The 19,718-nt window shown below is 55.6% G+C and overlaps 1 protein-coding gene across 15 annotated transcripts in view; it reads right to left on the reverse strand.

Annotated features, from left to right (window-relative positions):
- Positions 1-10,360: 10,360 nt before the first annotated feature.
- Positions 10,361-19,718, reverse strand: part of Banp (BTG3 associated nuclear protein) — a 55,755-nt gene continuing 46,397 nt past the window's right edge. For 4 of the 15 annotated variants that reach the window (XM_090357150.1, XM_090357152.1, XM_090357140.1 and 1 more), the window contains 4 exons: positions 19,300-19,371; positions 18,369-18,407; positions 12,365-12,508; positions 10,361-10,916 (listed from right to left, as the gene is read on the reverse strand). In XM_090357150.1, coding sequence (XP_090213276.1) covers positions 10,818-10,916; positions 12,365-12,508; positions 18,369-18,407; positions 19,300-19,371 — 354 coding nt within the window. In that variant the 3' untranslated portion in view covers positions 10,361-10,817. Of the gene's footprint in view, positions 10,917-11,270; positions 11,339-12,364; positions 12,509-18,368; positions 18,408-19,299; positions 19,372-19,718 lie in introns of all 15 variants that reach the window. The other 11 variants (XM_090357151.1, XM_090357153.1, XM_090357141.1 and 8 more) reach the window with 5 other exon arrangements.

A 19,718-nucleotide genomic window follows, 5' to 3' on the forward strand; every position in this document is an offset into this window, starting at 1 on the left:
CAGGCTCTCTGGACTCACCCTCCCCGCAGCCAGCCCCACCAAGCTGAGCAGCTGCACATGCTCACCACGACACACCATGCCACATCACACCACGGCAGGGGCCCCACCTCCCACCGCCCCGGGAATCCCAGGAAGACAGCAGTTATCACTCTGGTTCACGACCCGGCTATATACAACTTTGTAATGGGAAACAGACCCATGGAGGCGGCGGCAGGGAGGGTCTGCTCTGAGTTGCGTCCACAATCAAGAGTTGCCAGTCGGCTTAGAACAATCTTAAACGGGGTTGGTTGCTGGTAACACACACTAAATGCGGGTTGTATGCGCTGAGTACGCAGGCTGCGGATGCAGGCATCTGCCGGGCTGGCGAGGGCACCAGTCTCCAGCCCCCCTCCGCAGTCCACAGAGCTGGGATGCGGCGTGCTCGGCCAATGGGCTCTGTCTGTGGCACCTCAGCATCAGAGGCCCAAATAAGCCCGCCGCTCGGAAGGCAGAAGCAGCGAAGGGAGTGGGGCACACGACAGGAAACAGTTGCGGAAGGCCGCCCCGAATCAGAGACACACCAGGAGTTCTCTTCCCACCAATAATCAGACACACAAGAGCTCTCTTCCTACCAAATAATGTTGCCTTGCGAGCCCCTGGCCTTCGGTCTGGGATCCGGAATTTTCAACAAGAAAACAAAACGCTTTGTTTTTGCCTTGAAGATGTTTCCAGATTGCGGCTCACATGACTCGCTTGCAAGTCTGGATGCATTAATAAGAAACACAGATTGCCCGGCTAGCACCACGTCCCTGCTTTAGTGGAAGCCCATCTCCCTGCCCAGACCAGTGCCCAGAGCCAGGGCTGCAGAGGTCCTGCACTTACCTGGGTGAGGCCTGTGTGGGAGCCGGTCTCGCCGGCCAGGTGCCCTCCACGGCGGCCATGCCGAGCGTCTGGGTCCACGGCCTGTTGCTCGCTGGCTCTCAGCGGGGAAGTTTCAAGTTCCAGGCAGCCTGGGCTTCCTTCTCCCCTTCCACACTTAACCCTGCTTCTCCTGGTTAGGAGGGGCCGGGGCAGCCAGGCCAGGCGTGGGCCAGGGTGAGCCCACCACCCTCGCAGCACGGGGTCCTCCAGGCTTCCCACGCCCCTCCCCCTGGCTCCTTTGGGGAGTGGACAGGGTCCGCGTGGCTGGGATGCCAGAGGCGCGGCTCCCCTGGGGTGCAAAGCTTCCTGGGGCTTGAACTCGTCTTCTCCTGGGGAGCAGGGGGGCCTTGCCCAGTAGCCCTGGGGGACACTCAGCCTTCCAGTTGGGAGGTTCACCCTTGGCTCTGCATGTCTAGAGAGTTAACCACAGCCCTCTCCCGGCTCGGTTCTCTTCCAGAGCCTTCTTTCCTCCTGGCTTGAGACACAAGCCACACCCACTCACGCAGGACGGGGGAGGCTGGGGGGGGAGGGGGATTTCTGCCGTGGGGTGCAGGGTCACTGAGACGGCACCCCGCTTCCCTCGGAGCCAAGGCGGCCTGGTCTCCCACCACAGGCCTCCGCCACTCTCAGGCCTTCCAGGGAAACTGAGTCATGAGAGACGACACGGACATACCTTATCTGGGAGTCACTGTGAATGCTGGGCAGATGATGGCCAAGAGACCCCAGGCAGATGGATGCCAGCCCCCCCACCCCCGCTTCCCTTCACAGCCCCCCTGCAGACTCGCCTCCCGTTCTTCCGCTCTGTCCTTTCCTTCAATTTCCTTTCAGAAAGTGAGTCCACTCTTCCGCGCCTGCGTGGCTTCCCCCTCAGCCCCGGGGGCTGCCCGGAGCAGCGTGTGCTGGACAGCTTGCAGCGTGGGCCTGCACAGGTGTGGGCACAGCTGGGAACGTCTCTGCGCTGCCTCCAGCACCCCCTGTGGTTCCTGGAAACTTCCAGAACACAGATCCCCTCCCTGCCCACCAAGGGTGGGATCTGGAATGGAGGGGTTGAGTGGACAGAGAGAGGGGCCGGTGGGCTCTTGTCCTCCACCCTTCCCTTCTCCGTCCCCCTCAAGACACAGGCACCATGTCTGCCGTGTGACATCATTCTCCAAAGCCCGAGTGGCAGGCACGGGGCAAAGGCGGGGGTGGGGGCCTGGGCTGGGCACCCTGGTCCTGGGGGTGGGGGGAGCCTGGGACTTCAGACACCCTGCGCCCACTCAGCCTGGCCCAGAGCCAGTGGCCTGTGTGGTCACGCCCAGAGGCCTCACCGGGGGCCCGAGGGCCAGGACAGCCCCATCCCGCACCTGCCCTCCCAAGTGGGGGCAGGGTGGCACCATGAGTCAGAATGACCTCAGGTAGGGTCTGAGCCCAGCAGTCCTGCGGGGTGGGGCTCCCGTCCACTTTCTGCCCTGAGCCAGCCGGAGGCAGCAGCCTCTCCCACCACGGGGACCAGGCCTGCGGCTGCCAGGGTGTCAGCAGGTCTCACCTGGGGCCCTGGTCAGGTGTGTGGTCCCGGGCTGGTGTGACTCTTCTGGAGACATTCCCACACCAGGACTTGAGCTGCGGACTCTGCCATTCCACAGCACACTCGCCAGCGCCAGCAGGCCCCAGCCATGCCTGCAGTCCACTGCCCCGGGCCCAGGAAAGAGGCTGGGACCCAGGAGAAGCTGGTGTCCGCAGGGGACCCCCCACCCCCGACCTCAGCTTGTCCTGAGCTCTGCAGAGCGCTCCCAACTGGGAGCCCCTCCTTCCCTCTGCCCTGGTGAGAAGAAGCTGGGGGCGGGGGGGGGGTGTGCTGATGTCACCTGGGCTGGGAACCCACCCTGAATCCTGCAGCAAAGGAGCTGGGCTGGGGAGCAGGTGAGGTCCCAGGCCCCACAGCTCAGCTTCCTGGCTGCAGCTCAGGAAAATGGTTCTGTCCATCTGGCCCTGCAGGACACGTCTCCCTCCTCCCGCTTGCTCCCGGCCCAGGCTGCCCCAACCCGCCCCAACCCTCAGGAGGGCAGCAGCGCGGGGGCGGACAGGGCCTGCAGCCATGGCTGGGAAATGCAGTGTGTGGTCTTTGGGCCACTGCCATCCAGCCAGAAAAAGCTCCTTTGGCTTGGAAAATGGCTTCTGTCTGAGCTGAGGACTGAATGACCTCGCACAGGGACACAGACTTGCACCGAGCCACTGCTTAGCCAATGGGAATCCTTCCGAAAATAAGGTTCTGAACAGGAGGAAAGAGGCCTTGGGCCACACACGAGAGGTTCTGTGTGGTTCGGCATGCACCATCCCCGAATTCCCTGCGTTTGTCTGTCTGTCTGTCTATCTGCCTGGGGGGGTTGAGACTGCAGAGAACATAGATGTCAGAGAGAGAGAGAGAGAGAGAGAGAGAGAGAGAGAGAGAGAGAGAGAGAGAGAGAGAGAGAGAGAGAGAGAGAGAGAGAGAGAGAGAGAGGATTGCATGATTTTCCTCCCTAGCCACATGGCCACATTAAGACCCAAACGTGTACAAAAAACACTTCAGCAGCTGGGCGTGGTGGCTCAGGCCTGTAATCCTGGCTTCTCAGGAGGCTGAGAGCGGAGGATCAAGGTTCAAAGCCAGCCTAGGCACTGAAGTTCCTGAGACTCTTATCTCCAATTAATCACTAGAAAATGGGAAGTGGGGCTGTGGCTCAGGGGTAGGGTAGTAGCCTTGAGCTGAAGAGCTCAGGGACGGCGTCCAGGCCCAAAGTTCAATCCCATGACCCCTACCCCCCCAAAAAAAACCACTTCCCCAAACTGGCAGGAGCCCAGCAGCTGCCCCAGGGTTGGGGAGGGGGATTGGGCAGGGTGGCATTTCTGTAGACCACATGGGTGGAGGCAGTGTCATGGGGCATGGGTGGCTTTCCCAGCGTGGAGCACCCTGCAGGGAGGAGGGAGCAGAGAAAGGACTCAGGCGCTGGCACCACCTGAGACCAGTCAGGAGGTAACCGACAGAGAAAGCTCTTAGCACAATTCTTGGCTCCGAGCAAGGAGTAAGGGACAGAAGGGGACAGCAACTTCCGTCCACCGCTGTGTGCTGTGTGTGGCTCTGCCGGGGAGGGGCAGAGCCGCCCGCCGCTGGCCAGGCACAGGACAGGGGTTGTGGTCGCTCTAGGCCTCACCTAGAAACCTGCAAGGCTGAGCCATGTCCCTGTGGTCTGGTATCCCCAACCACAGCCCCCGCCACCCATGTCCCCACACTCAGTGTTCCGAGGACCTGGGGCAGCAGCCTGTGCAGTGGGGCTCAGCCACTTCTCCCCACACTCACGACTCGGCCAAGGGAGAGTCCAGACGTGAAAGCAATTCCTTTTCTTTTACAGCCAAACTGAACATTGGTATGAGGCTTTCCCCCGAGGCCAGCGCTCCCTGGCCAGCCCCTGGTGACCTGTCTGTCACCACGCAATGGGGAGCTGGCATCTGTGGGGGCAGCTGCAGCCCACGTCTAGCTGGAAAAGCAAAGTCATCCACCCAGGGAGCCCGTGTGACTCCCCAGGCCCCGGCCAGGCCCTGGCCAGGCCCCGGCCCCGGGGCTAGGGCATCACCCCGGCCCCCTTGGAGGGTTTGGAGAGGAAGGGGAAGTGCTCTGTCTCCCCGGCTCGTCTGTCTCGCCGTCTCCCCCTCTCCTCTGGTCGTCTTCTAGACAGGGCCTGTCCGCTCAGGACGCTGACCTCCCAGCAGAAGGCCCTTCCGTCCTACTCATGGGCCCCCAGATCCGGCAAGCTCGCGTGCTGTCACCAAGCCAGGCTGCTTCTTCCCAGAGAGGCAGGGCCACCACCTAGTAGGTGTCTCCAAGCAAACAGGAGAGCAGCGCTGAGGTGGCCATCCCGGCAGGGGAGGGGTCCGGCCAGGGCTGCGAGACCAGGGACCAGGCTCTGCTGCCTGATGGGACCCTCCGCTCGGTGACAGAGAATGAGCCATGCCAGAAGTGAGGCTGCCGAGGCAGCGGCACGGGCCCCCCGCGGGCTGGGTGGAAGGGTTCCACTGCCGAGCACGCAGGCGCTGGCTGTGTTGCCCGCCGTGGGGGCCCCGGCTAGGATGCACTTGAGAATGCAGAGCTGTGCTTTGGAGAACTGTTCTTGGTGTCCGTCTGTTGGATGTGCAGAGGTTTGAACTTGGGGCCTTGTTTACTAGGCAGGCGCTGTTATTTGAGCCATGCCTCTGGCATTTGTTTATTTATTTTTGCTGCGGTTCCTTTTGAGGTGGAGGTCTCACGTTTTGCCCGGGCCAGCCTGGACTGCGACCCCAGACCCTGCCTTTCGTCGCTGTTTCGTTTGTGTCCTGGCTATGGCTGTTGGCATTGGTCTTCAGCATCCCTTGAGTGAGGAAACACAACAGTGATGGTTTTGTGGCCTCTCGTCCTCCAGGAGGTGGCCAGGCCCAAAGTGAACACTCAAGAGCAGACACCCATAGAGAGGAGGCCCCTCTTGTCTACATGTGTCCCCCATCTTGCTGAGGAGCCACACATAAAAGCAGGAGGGGCCCTGCAGATGTGCAGAGGGGCCAATGTCCCAGTGTCCCCCACCGGCCACCAGGCAACTCTGTGCTCAACTCATTTCCACTGGTGATCTGGGACCCATCTGGCGTGGTCCAGCGGCTGGACCGAGGGTCTCAGATGAAACTCAACAGGGGCACCAGTCACACCTCTGAGCCCTCTGGACTCTGGGGAACCAGCTCCCTACCCTGTCCTGGGCCTGTGGGACCAGGCATTCCTCAGCTTCATGGGCAGGGCTGACCTGCTGTCCACTGCGGCTTGGGGTGAGAGCCGGGAGGGCCCCCTTCCTTTCCCTTCCTGTGGGTGCCATGCTGGAGAGGTCTGGAGGAGTGGATGGCAGAGGCAAATGTCTTTGAGGAGGCATGGCATTTCTTTCCCGATTAGCAAAGTAGGCATAGTGGAGTGAGGATGGGATGTGTGAAAAAAAGGAACAGGGTGCTCTGCCCAGGAGAGGGGTGCCACTTCACAGGACAGGGGTGGCGGCCCGAACTGACTGGCGTGGGGGCTCTGGTGCCGTCGGGTGTGAGGGAGGTGGGATGCTCTGAGGGCAAGGACCCCAGCCCGCCTGTGTCTGGTGGCCTGGGTCCACGCTCAATAACTCCCAACTGTTTCCAGCAGTGCCACTGCCCCATGTGGACCGTCGTTTACATTTCTTCCTAAACCTTTACGCAGAGTTTAAAGCCATGGGATGTTACAGGTTTTAAAGCCAGTCTCACTGTATGACCCAGGCTGGCTTCAAACACGAGTCTCCTGCCTCAGCGACCCAAGGGCTGAGCCCAGGCTATTTTCATGATGGATTCTTTATTTTTAAGTGATTGAGAGTGCTAAATGGAAAGGCGGTAACGTTTTATTCATTGATCTCGGGCCCCGACCCTTGCTGAGACTTAGTCCCTCCAATAAATGAATCTCAGGAAGAAACGTCAGATTGTATCTTTGAAGTATTTCACATTTTCTAAAAGCCTCTGCACATGCGTGCCATCTCTTCCTTTCTGGGCCCCTGAGCCCCTGTTGGTTTCCTTCTCTTCCTGTGCACACCTGCATCCAGGGGGGGCTGGAGCTCGCTCATGTGGCTCCAGGCTTGGGTAACATCAGCACTGCCTGCTTTTCATCTGCGGAACACTGAATGGATGCGGGGTTTTTAGCTAAGGCTGCTGCTGAGATGGCTTCTGTTGGAGCGAATGGTTAAGGCAGAGTGGACTTGATCAAAACCCATTCCCTGCAAACTGTGAGGGGCAGTAGGCCAGGGTGTTGGATACAAAGCTAGCAGGTGAGACAATCTGCGTGTCACCAGATTGAATATACTAGTATTTTGTCTTGAATTACTTCCATCTAAGCTGGGCCACCCTGCAACTTGCCTTCTTTGCTGAACCTTCTCAGGGCCTGAAGTGGAGCAAGTGCCCCCGGTCACAGGCGGCGTGCCTTCTCCAGGGCTGACGGGAGCTTGCCTTACCCTGGGCATTTCCTGCTGCCTTGTTTGCTGGCCCTGGTAAGTAAGGTGTGTCTGCTATTGCTTCCAGGCCTGCAGTTTTGATGGCTTCTCCACCAGCTTCATCTGAGCCAGCTCGGTGCTCTTCCCACTGCCTGCTGAGGCTGCAGGTCTTCACCTGTGTCTGCTGTCTGCAACACTGCCCACGGATGTGATTCTGTCTCCTCTGGCTCCCACCAGACAGCTGCAACACCAGCATCTGAGCCTCTGGCAGCCTCAGGCCAAGTACAGACACTGCAAGTCTTGGGTGACCCTGAGACTCAGGGATCAACCCTGCTGGGCCCCTGCCCACAATGGAGGGGTCCATGGGGGCCCGGACCCTCAAAGCCCAATCCCAGTTACCCAGTGCCTGCCACCTGTGCCAGGCTGGAGAGGCATGAACTGTCACCTCCCACTGGCTTAGCACCTGCCAGGAAGTGACCCAATTCCCAAGTGCCCCGTCCTTGCCTGGGCTCTCCAGAGCCTCAGCAGGCCCAGGTTTATCTTCCTCCTTTCCCTCAGCTCTCCATCACTCTGTTGGTAATCCCTGCCCCCACCCCTTTGCCCTAGGCTCACAACAGCAGCTCTTCTCATTGTCATCTTTGCCGGCTGGGAAGTCCCAGGTACTGTCTGTCCACTGCCTCCCTCGAACTGCCCTACATTAGTGACTGCGCCTTCTTCCTGCTTCACTTCAGGAGACACTTCCTCGTGTGTGTGCGCGTGTGTGTATGTTCGTGTTGGAATACAGCTCCCACATCTCCAGCCTCTGCCCAGGTCAAGTTCCTCCCGCCCAGAGCTGGCTGGTGCAGCGCCCTCTAGCGCAGGTGGACGGCTCCGCCCTCTGAGCGCAGCGCTCACAGAACAGTATGTCAATCACAAGCCAGTGTGGCACAAAGCGGCTGCCCCAGACTAAGACAAAACCATGCCACCCGGCCCTGCCTCTCCACCCCGCTGCCCCATGCCTCTGTGGGCCCTGACACAGCTCAGGGCTTGGACTTAGCTCTCTCAGACAGCAATGCAGTCTACGGAGGCCCCATTCCACAGTGTGCGTGTGGCTTCCACTAGCGCAGATGAGGTCACTTTTTCACCCACTGGCCACTCAAAGATCTTGCTGGGTGTGCCCGTTGGTGCCTGGTGTCTGCTTGCTGTCTTCGGTGGCAGGGTGAAGCTCCAGCAGTTGTGCGGAGCACAAGATGAGGCCCCGCTCTCCTGCTGAGCCGTGGCTCAGGGCCTAGAGGTTGTGGCTCCAGACACATGTGGCTGAGTTTCTTCTTGACTTCTTGTTCCACCTGTGCTCGTCTTTGTTTGCAAGGGTCAACTACAGTTTCATTGGCCGATGCACTTTTTTTTTCTTTTCTTTTGCCAGTCCTGGGCTTGAGCTCAGGGTCTGAGCACTGTCCTTGGACTTTCTCAAGGCTAGAGCTCCACCACGTGAGCCTCAGCACCACTTCCGGCTTTTTTCTACGTATGTGGTACCAAGGAATCACCCGGGTCTTCATGCATGCTAGGCAAGCACTAGGCCAAACTCCCGGCCCCTGGCCGATGCACTTTAATTTTCCTTCTCGCTAGCTTCTGCTTGTGTTGAAATTTCCATGCAGGCCACAAGTTTTGACACGTCAATTCGTCACTCAATTAAAACCGCCTTGAGCTAGGCACCAGCAGCTCCCGCCTTTAATCCTGGCTCCTTGAGAGGCCAAGATTAGAAGGATCACATTTCCAGGACAGCCCAGCAGAAAGTCCATGAGTCTCCATCCAAAGGAAGAAACTGAATGTGGCTGTGAGAGCCAATCATCCTGGCAAGAAGTCCACAGAGGCCCATCACAACACAGGCATGTGCCAGGAAGCAGGGCTCACACCTGGAATCAGCTGCTCAGGATGCTGGGACCGGAGGACCAGGCTTTGGAGCCAGCCAGCACAAACAAAACCCCCAATTAATCAGCAAAAAGCTGGACGTGAAGGTACAGCTCAAGTGTAGAATGTCAGCCATGGGCGAATACGCTAAGCAAGAAAGCACGAGTGTGAGGCCCGAGTTTAAGCACCAAAACATGTTAGGTATGTGTGTATGGATATACACGTGTGTGTGTACACACATATCCTATAAAAGGGCTAGCAAGGGCTTAGTGGTAGCAGGCATGAGGCCCCGATTTCAAGCACCAGTAGCACTACACATAGAGCATAAAGCATAAAAACATGGGCACACACCCACTTTTTTGGGGGGGGAGGTGTCAGTTGTAGAGGTTGAACTTGAGCCACAGCTCTACTTCCAGCATTCTGGTGGTTAGCTGGACAGAGGAGCCTCTCAGGCTGCACGACAGGAGTACACCGCTTCCAAACACTCGCTCTGAAATGTGACCCTACTCCACCGGTCAGCAGAGAGCTTTTACGTCATGCCATGCTCCTGGCAGCACCAGCTAAGACCTGCTTTATCCTTCTCACAACACTCCAGGGAGCACGGCGTTTCACCCAGGCTGTGGACATGGTTCCCCGTGTGGCTGCTGGGACCACGGTGCTCACTGTTAACCACGTACATGGGCCCCAGGCCTCACACACGCTTCCTCAACGTCTGTCACTGAACTTCAAGTCCTAAAATCCCACAGCGCTTCAGTCGTGGTCGTCCTCCTCACCCCTCCATCTGGGGTGCCTGCGCTTCCCTGGACCCTTCGTACCGCTTCCTCCTGCTCTCCACCCTCTCCTGGCCCTGCCCAGCCATGCTGCACACTCCACCACCAGCGGCTAAGCCTCAGGCCACCCCCCACCCCCGCCACACACACTGCCCACCCCAGGCGGCCGTCCCCATGACCCCTGGGACTCCACCCACCCCAGAAGGCCCAGTTCCTGCCACCCGGGATACCACCCACCTCAAATGGCTCCCAACCCACACAGCCTACCCCAGACAGTTCTCCCCCATACATCACCCACCGCAAATGGCCCTCCCCCACAGCCTGCCACAGACAGCCCTCTCCTCTCACAGCCACCTCCACCGGTGGCCAGGCTCCCACCAGGATGACGCTCAAGTCATTATGCCAGGCATTTTGGAAAGCTGTCCACCCCTGACCTCTCCCCCTGGCTGTGCCAGAGTCTGGACAGAGTGGAGGGGAGCAGACATGGCAGCTCTGCATGGCAGCTTTGAGAAGGCACCAAGTCCTGTGCACTCAGTGAGTGAGCTCCATTTTATTGGAATTTCCCCACCCCACTAACACGACTTCTGGCACAGGACGCTGCCAGTCACGAGTTCAAGCCACCTCCCACACTACCATTTGGAACTGTTTTCCTCACCTGGGGTGATCTGGGTAGGACTTCCCCCAGGGCCCTAGCTGCACCCCCGGACCCACAGAGCTTGTAGGAAGACACGACACCATACTTGGGGCTGCAGGGGCCTCGCCTGCGAGGGCCTCTGCCCACCTCAGAATGGGGACCTGTGGGGGGCTGTCTACAAGGTGCAAGGGTGCTGAAGGTGCATGGTCATAAATACAATTTATTTCATTAAAAATTCATAATTACAGTGTGTGGGAACATCTCCCCTAGAAAAGTAGTTAAGTTTTCCTTTCCCGCACAATCACTCGTCTCCACAAATACCTGTTTCCCGCCGCTGAGCACAGCCAAGGCTTCTGCTAGTCCTCTCTTTCATTTTGTTTTTTTTCCCCCCATTTTCTTTTTTGTTATAAACACCATAGCAAATTAACAAAAAAGCCATTAAACAAAAATATCGCAGTTCTTATTTCTCTGAGTGTACTCGACTCCGTGCTTCTCCTCTGGACATGGGCGGCGTGTCTCCGAGCCGAGGACCTCAGGGCGGCCAGGACCCTTCCCCAAGGCGGAGGCCGCTTTCCACGAGCTGCAGAACTCCTGCGCTGCCCAGCTTGGAGCGTGAGCCCGCCCCGGAAGCATGGGGCTAGTGGCATGGCCTCTGTCTCACTGGATCTGGATCGCTCCGTGTTCAAGCTGCATTTCAGGCTGTAGGGTGGGCTGCAGAGCATCGGCTGTCTGCAGCAGAGAGACAAAAGGGCTTTTCTAGAAAAAAGAAAATGCGGGCACCTATACACATCCAGAACACTCACCTGCTACCAAGCCAGTGACCTCCATGCACAGCAGAGACCAGGGATCACAAGGCTACCTCTACCTGCCTTGTATGAAATGAGACACCAGGACCCAGTGCTCAGCGGCCGTGTCGGGCTGGACAGGAGTCCAGGCCGTCTCCACCCAGCCCCCAGGCACATTTGCGCTACCTCGGCCACCTCTGCTGTCTACTTCCTATTCTCACCTTAAGGGTGTCCTGGAATAATTGGGGTTGGTTAACATCATGTTCCTAAGCTGGCACATTTGCCTAGCATCTCAGGTTTCATGACACCCCCACCCCAAACTCACAGTGTTCCAAAAAGCATTTCAATGGGCAGCTACCATTCTTCCTTGAAGACCCAGTTGGAATCAATGACCTATGGACATTAGAAAGACTACATATATACTCCGAGCCTCACTGTCGTGTAAGACTACCTCCCTATTTAGTCCTCCATTCTGGTCACCACGGGCATGGCCCGGTGGCACTAAAGCCCCAGGATGGGAATGGCCAGCCAGGGACAGGGCCTGTGCAGGAGATGGCGGAAGCCACAGAGGCCCAGGGCCTGAAAGCTCTGACAACTCTCCTGGGCTCAGGCACTTGACATCCCACTTCTCTAAAACCTCTGGCTTGGAGGAAAGAATCCGGGGATGAACTTGTGTCAGAGCTGGAGGCTCCACTGTGGGCTCGAGTGCAGCTTGGGAGACTGCCACGGGGAGCAGCAAGGGCACGAAGGCCCTTGAAAGCCGAAAATCACAGGGATTGTAAGGGGGGAATCCACAGTGCCCACTCCCCCGTGCCTGCCTGGGGAGCTTCAGGAGCACCGAGCCGATGCAGCCTCACAGGTCCTGGAGGAACACTGACTGGGCTGAGGGGAGCAAAGCCCAGTCCTCAATGCCAGAGGACCTGAGATGCTGCGGGAAGCCAGCATGGGGCACTCTCTGCCCCCATGCCAACCAGGCTGGGAACGCCCCGGTGAGCGCTAGGAAGGCAGGGCAGATGGAGGCGCAGTGAGGGTTATTGGAGCTGGGCACCATAGAGACATACATGGGCCTTCGTTGTCCCCACCCTAGACTCTGAAACTCCCCAGGCTTCACACAGGTCACGGCCCCTCCCTGCACAGGAAGCACACTGCTTCTCAGGAAAACAGGACCCAGAGGCCTGGGCAGAGCTTCTTGTTTTCAAGTTTACAAATAAACATTTCCACAAGACAGAAAGCTCCAGGACAAGTTAGAAATCAGGATCTGGGCAGGAAAACTTCTGCCCTTGCTGTACCCAGAGTGCACAGAAGCCCCGAGGGACTGTGCCTGCCCACAGACCTCTCAGTGGTGGCCTTCCTGCCCCAAGCTCCGCATGCATGTTGCATACTGCAGTGGCAGACATCTCCTGGGAGCCGAGGACTCACCTGTGCAGCAGCTGTGTGGTCACTCACAGGCGCCAGCTGGACATACTGCACCTGGATGTCGCTTCCCTGGAGAGAGGAGCCATCCACTCCTGCTGCAGTAGGGTCAGAAGAGGCCACGGCAATCAGCTGAGCACCCTGCAGCACCTGGGGAACAAGGCCAGGCTGGTCAGCACAGTCAGGGCTGGCAAGCTGGCCACACGCCTGCTCCCGACCAGCAGAAGCAAGGACTTGGGTTCTGGCTCTCAGGGCATATCACCCAAGGACAGGTGGGTTTGGTGAGAACATCAGGAGTGTCCTCCAGGGGCCAGGAGTTTGGCCTAGAGGTAGAGTGCTTGCCTAGCATGCGTGAAGACCCAGGTTCGACTCCTTGGTACCACATACATTTAAAAAAAAAAAGCTGGAAGTGGTGCTGAGGCTCAAGTGGTAGAGTTCTAGCCTTGAAAAAAATCCAAGGACAGCGCTCAGGCCCTGAGCTCAAATGCAGGACTGGCCAAAAAAAAAAAAAAAAGTGTCCTCCAATGCACAGGTGAGTTCAAACACAGAATCGCAGATGTGAGTGCAGAGTGCACAAAAGGAAGCTTTCTGCAGGAAAAGGCCAAGGAGGGGGGCCCTGCCAGGGAAGCTGGAGAACGAGGTGCCAGGAAAACACTCAGCACGGTGATGCCCCCAGGTCCTCACATAACCCTAGCCCGGTCTCAGGATAAACAAAAAGAAGACACTGCAGCTCTATCAGTCAGGCTGAACCTGAGCAGGAAACGAGAACAGGAGAGGCTTATGTAAGCTGGCCGGTTAGGGGCTTTGGGGCCTCCGACCAATACTGCCAGGGACGCAGTGGTCAGTGCCAACCATAGAGATGGGAACTTGACCCAGTTGTTATTTTGCTTGTTTTTATTAGTTCTACTGCTGCCAGTGAGGCTAATGTCTTTGTTCAAGAGCATGAGGCCAACAAAAATGAATGAAATGGAAGTGGCCTTAAAGATGCTTTGTCTTGCCTGTCAGCAGCCATCCCCACAACGGCCTGCTGCCCTCGGTGCCAAAGCCTCTGCTCGCCTGTGACAGACTTGCTAGAAAACAGCAAGAATGATGGCACAGCAAACCTATCACCAAGAAACCTCAAGAACCTCATCTGACTTTAAAATAAGGAAAGCTATTTCACCAAATTCCTTCTGCCTCAGCTTCCAGACTAAGACTGGCTTTCTTTCCAATGCCGTCTGTTAGCTGGACGCCCACTGATTCTCATGCATGAAACCCAATACTGGGGGCAGGGCAGGTGTCCAAGGAGCACCCTCTAAAAAGAGGCACTCTCAAAAAGACAGCCAGTAGCACTGCAGAGACGTAAGCCTCCTCACTCACTGTGCAGGGGACAGCTGCCTCCCACAGGCCCAGGCCCTGGTCTGGGCTCCATGGTGGGCCACATAGTCACCACTGTCTCCACATGTGGGCCCCTGCAGGTAAGTGCTGCCTCACCCTCAGGAGGGATGCAGTTGACCCTGACAAGGCCAGTAGCTGTACCACTGGAACCCTAAAGGTTTCCAGTTTAAAATCACATGTACAGATGGGGACAGGCCTGAGTGTGGTTTTCTGGCTGAATGACAGTGTAAAAGCATGCTCAGCCACTCCATTTTCCCCTTCAGGACTGCCCATGAGTAGGTGTGTGAGAAAGAAGCGGTGCCACCTCAAGAAGACTTAGACCAGTTACATTGGCCGATGCCTTGGGTACAGAGTCTGACTTCTGCTAAGTAGAAGAGATGCTGGAGGAGCCAGGGAGGGGGCCCGACAGTCATCACTACATGTTCTCCAGCACTGGGGCCTGCCAGGGCTGGAGAATGAGCACGAGTGGACACAGACTATATTCCCAAACAGCTTTAAACTGGAGCGACAGCTGGAGTGTCTTCAATGAACGCAGCTCTCCTGCCCACTCACACAAGTGCCCACAGGGACTGCATCGCCATGCCGGGTGCTGGTGGAGTAGAATCCATACCATGTGCCTTTAAAGATGACTTTCAATGGACCAAACAGGACCCTCCAATCCCAGGGACCCCTGCCCCTGCCTTGGGAACCTGCAGTCACAAGACAGGGGCTCAGGCCACGAGGGGGAGGCCAGCATCAGCGCAGACAGACCTCCAGTGGTATCTGGGGTTGTTCTAATGCTACTGCAGTCTCAGCTAACAGCAAGTGCCTTTGGAGACAAATTGTTCCAACTAGCTAAAATGCTGAAAATGTAAATGTAAGCAATCATTTCATCCAAGTTCTCGCTTAAGAAAATATCCTTCTTAGAAAAACCTATGTCTGGCTTTTCCTAGGTCCTTGCCTGACTTGAAAATCAACTGGGACAGAAATGAGAGTCCTGCAGATGCATACACTTCACGACATCGCCACTCAGCCTGAAGTGAACCTCTTCCCACCACAACAGCCAGGAACAGCTGAATGGCATGCCCTGGCGGCTGGGTATGGAGTCCACCTGCGTCACATCCTTTTGTTAGAGGAAGCATCAGACCTTCCTTTGTCCTGTTGGGGGATTCTGGGCCCTTCCAACAGGGTGCAAGATCAGAGACAGCTGTCCAGGGCCATGGAGTCTCATTCAGCCGAGGGGATGGAGTATACAACTGGATGTGTGAGTTTTTAAGGGTAATTTCTGAAACTACCATAGCTGGGGCTTACCGCAGTCGGTTGTGCCAGAAGGAAACACAGGCTGTCCTCTAGCCATGCTTCTGGGAACCCAAGAGTATACACAGGACAGGTGAGAAATAGGCTGAGGGATATCCTGCCCCTTCTTAAGAATGGGCCCAGACCTCAACCTCTAGACCTAAGGTTTGCCTCCATTCCCAGAGGCAAACGGTTTCCATGTAGGTTTGCTGGGTTCATAACAAACCTCCATGGCAGCAATCTCTCCCAAACCCTGCAACCATGCCATGAGGCCCCTGGGCCAGGTAGGCCATACAGGGAACCTGCAAGGAGAACCAGGGATGACAGGCCCAGCCGAGCCTTGCACAGGGCAGCCACTTTGCCCCCACACATCCCAAGCTGAGAGTAGACATGGAACAAAACCTCCCTCTCTTCAGCCCCATAAATCAGCACCATCAATAGCACCTTTCCAGTTCTCTTCAAGAGACCCGTCCCGCTAAACTGGCCCTGTCCAAGCCTGAATACCTTGGTGCAGAAGCAGCAAGGAGAGATTCCGACCTGCCTCCCACCCTCTGCTATCTTCTGCGGGACCCTGCTCAGGGGTCAGGGTGCCCAGCTGGTCACAGCCCACAGTAAGAAAGCCCAAGGGCAGAGAGTAAATGGCTCCAACTTCACTAGACTCACACCTCCAGCATCCAAGGCCCTGAGCTGCTGCGAGTCATCTCTCTCCTATGGCTGAGCCATGCTGACTGCTCCTGCTCAGGTCTTATTGCAGTCAGTGATCCAGACTCCATCTCCCACCACATCTGCAGTGAAAGAGCAGTGGATCTACTGCCCACAAAAACAATGGAATAAACATCATCACGTGCTTTCATGGTTCCAGAAAGCACTCTTTAATTCAACCTCTTCTCTGTAAGTCTGGGACAAGAATGTGTCATCAGCCTTCAGTAAAACCAAACATCAGCACTCACATTAGGGCAGAGAAGATGAGAGCAAAAGGCCGGAGAGAGCCTCAGAGCCAAGAGCTGGATGGTCTTGAGAGCAGGGAGAGTGGCGGGGCTGCGGGGGACACCCCTGCACAGGCCTGGACCATCAACTGGGGGTAGGGGAGGTTCTTGAAACATCATTCTCTTTCTCAATTATCTTCTCAGTTTGGAAAGCAAAGCTACTATGAGCAGGGTAGGTTTAAGAACAGGCCAAGTGGGCCAGGAGTTTGGTCTAGAGGTAGAGTGATTGCCTAGCATGCACGATGGCCCGGGTTCAATCGGTACCACATACATAGAAAAAAGCTGGAAGTGGTGCTGAGGCTCAAGTGGTAGAGCTCTAGCCTTGAGAAAGTCCAAGGACGGTGCTCAGGCCCTGAGCTCAAGCCCAGGACTGGCAAAAAAAAAAAGAAAAAAAAAGAAAAAAAAAAAAGAACAGGCCAAGTGATAAAACTAGATTCTCCACAAACAGAAAAGGAGAGGACTAGCTAATAGATTCACCAGAAAAAAAGTAGCTTCTTGCAAATACATAACAGTTTATTTGAGTCGGAAGGCAGAGTTTCCTTTAAGAAATCATCAGAAAAGAAAGAAAGAAAGAAAGAAAGAAAGAAAGAAAGAAAGAAAGAAAGAAAGAAAGAAAAAAAGAAAGATGGCTGCAGACACCCATCCTGAAGTTCTGCTGGGTCCCCAGTGTCACGGCCCTGAGTGACGGGCTGTCCTCATGCGTGCTCATGCGTACAACATCCCACAGCGAGGATGGGAACCAGGTGGTGGAAGTGAGACTTGTGATTGAAAGGTGATAAGACAGTCGACTTGTATAATGTGTTGCAACAAGGAGGAACCATAAATGAGTGGTCAGTCTGCAGAGGCAGAGCATCAGCAAAGGCCTGCTCTGCTCTTCTGTAAGTCTACAGACAGCCATGGCTCCGGGGTCTCCAGCCTCAGGCCAAGTTTATAGAAAAAAGGATCAGAGGGAGGGGGCATTCGTGTAAAGTCGGAGCATGAGCAGCACACTAACAGAGAGTAAAGGCCTGACTGGATTTTTTTTTTTTAATTCTAAGCAGAAGTTTGTTTAGGATACACATAAAGTGACTCTCACGTCTTGCACTGAAGTCTAGACTCACCCTAACTATGATAAAATTCTACCGCCAGTACAATCAAGAACCATCCAACCATCAACCCAGAGGTAAGCCACCAGGAACGGAGCGGATCTGCTGCTCCAGCTCACCCTATAAACCCTTTCCACTCACCTGTCACCAGCAGCACAAAACTGCCACAAAAAACCGAGGATCCTCTTCTGTTCTGGGTATCTCTGACAAAGCAACTGGTCTTTTTGTTTGTTTTGGATTTGGTTTTGGTTGGTCAAGGGGCTTGAACTCTGGGCCTAGACACTGTCCCTGAGTTCTTCAGCTCAAGGCGACAGCCCTACCCCTGGGCCTGGGCCCCACTTCCTGTTTTCTAGAGGTTAATTGAAGATAAGAGTCTCTTTTGTGCCCGGGCAGGCTTTGAAGGCCAGGCTTTGAAGAAGATCCTCAGATCTCAGCCTCCAGAGTAGCTAGGATTACAGGTGTAAGACTCCACGTTTAGCTTCTGGTGACTCATTTATATACCTGGTTTATATATCCGCCAGCTAAAGCAGCAGTTTTGTATTTACACACTAGCACTGCTGCATCCCAGCAGACCTCGGCATGTGTCCTGTCATCCACGAAACTCCCCCGAGGCATACTCAGCAGGGCCCGCAGCCCTCTGTCCAGGATGCATCCTGACAGGGCACCAGGTCTGCCCCTTTACCTGCCATGTGCTTGTCCTTTGACGTCCTGGGTGCTCTCAGAGGCAGCACACGCAGGACTGGCAAAGGAGGATACAGCAAGAAGTTGTATTGGTATAAGCAAGCTAGAAATTACATCCTACAAAACTGGAAAACTTCCCAGGTTCTTGTCACAGACCTAGAGGTGAAAACAGTTTCCCCAACAGAAACTGTCTTCACAGGATGCAATGCTCACAGCCACCAGCACACTCCCTCCCCACAGAGAGCAATCCCTTCTGGGCGCTCACAGGTTGGGGCACCAAGCCGGACTCAGAATTCCAATCAGATTCAAGGAAGGGCTGCTAATCTCTTAGGCTAGGAAAACTAAAGGGGATTACGTGTGGCATCACCATGTCCTACGAACCCTCAGCAACCTCACCCACGTGTGCAGACAGTAATGATGGAGATGAGAGGCTTCTCTAGGAGGCAACACTACTAGGAGATTGCAAAGCTGTGAATGGGACTCCTGAGCCCAGGCCTACAGGACGCTCTTGTGCCTCCCACAGGCTGCCTCCCACAGGCTGCCTCCTGCAGGCTGGAGGGAAGGCGGGTCACTAAGCGGGAGCAGTGAGGAGAGGTGAGTACTTACCTGCCCGTCCTGGCCAACATGATGAATCTGGAGATTGCCCTGCAAAGTAAATAAAGACAGATATCAGGGGACTCCATGACATGTTCAGGCAGAAGAAGACCTTCCCCACGCTTTCCAGAAATAGCCAAGAAACCACTAATTCTATGAAATCGAAGCCTTTTCACAGTAAAGCCCACACAATAAAATATCTTAAGCTGAGTCTATAGGCATCTTTTTCTTGTATTAAAAAAAAACACAGAGTCAGGTGCTAGTAGCTCACACCTATAATCCTAGCTACTCAGGAGGCCAAGATCTGAGGATCGTGATTCAAAGCCAGCCCAGGCAGGAAAACCCATGAGACTCTTATCTCCCAGTTAAGCACCAGAAAAACTGAGAGTGACGCTGTGTTTCAAAGGGGTAGAGCACTGGCCTTGAGCCGAAGAGCTCAGGCCCAGAGTTCCTGCTCCTCAACTGACCAAAACACACACACACACACACACACACACACACACACACACACACACACACTCATCCACACAAAACATGGATCCATCCCATCTACTCTGACCTCAATGAGAATGAGATTTTTATCATTATTATTTTTTTAACTATTTGAAACAATTTAGACTCATGAGAAGACAATACAGCACTGGTACAATGTCCCACAAATACCGCTGCACAGAGGCACTGTGTCCTCATGACAGGAAGACACTGCATGCAGGGAGGCAACACAAGAAAAGCCGCTCCTGCTGTTAGTTAAGACACTGTTCTGAGAGTGGTACACACTTGGAAATGTTGTGCTGGAACATGAGGCAAGCATCTCCCAAAGCAGCAGGAAGCCAGGAGGGGGATGCTGGAGAAAGCTCGGGGCCCAGCCCACAAGCCTGCTCCAGATGCGGCCATGCTACACTCAATGTGTGGTCCTCACTCCCCACGGCGGCCCCTGACTTACCTCACTGTCCTGCGTGATCTGCACCTGCTCTCCCTGAGGCACCTGGGCAATATGGAGGTGTCCCTGTGGGATCCGCGACAAGAGAAGACACCAAGAAGCATCAGAAGAAAACAAACCAAAGAAAACAAGAAGCACTCCCTGCCCAACTCTTAACTGTCTCCACACACCTCAGGAAAGGCCCTGCTAACACACGGGAGCTGCACTTAGTCGTCCCCGCGCCCCCCCCCCCACTTGTGGCCCCACAGAGCCCCTCATTCACATGGCTTTACACACACTTGTTAAGTGACATGACAAACATACAGACTGCTCTAGGGATGCTGGGAAGGTTAAAGGCTGTCAAGTGTATACAACACCAACATCAGCTGCTTTTTTTTTTTTAAATCAAGAAAGCACATGACTATTTAAACAAATTAAACACT

Source organism: Megascapheus bottae, chromosome 24 (genome assembly GCF_031878675.1).
Source record: "Megascapheus bottae isolate mThoBot1 chromosome 24, mThoBot2.hap1, whole genome shotgun sequence".
In the NCBI taxonomy this organism is placed as follows: Eukaryota; Metazoa; Chordata; class Mammalia; order Rodentia; family Geomyidae; genus Megascapheus; species Megascapheus bottae.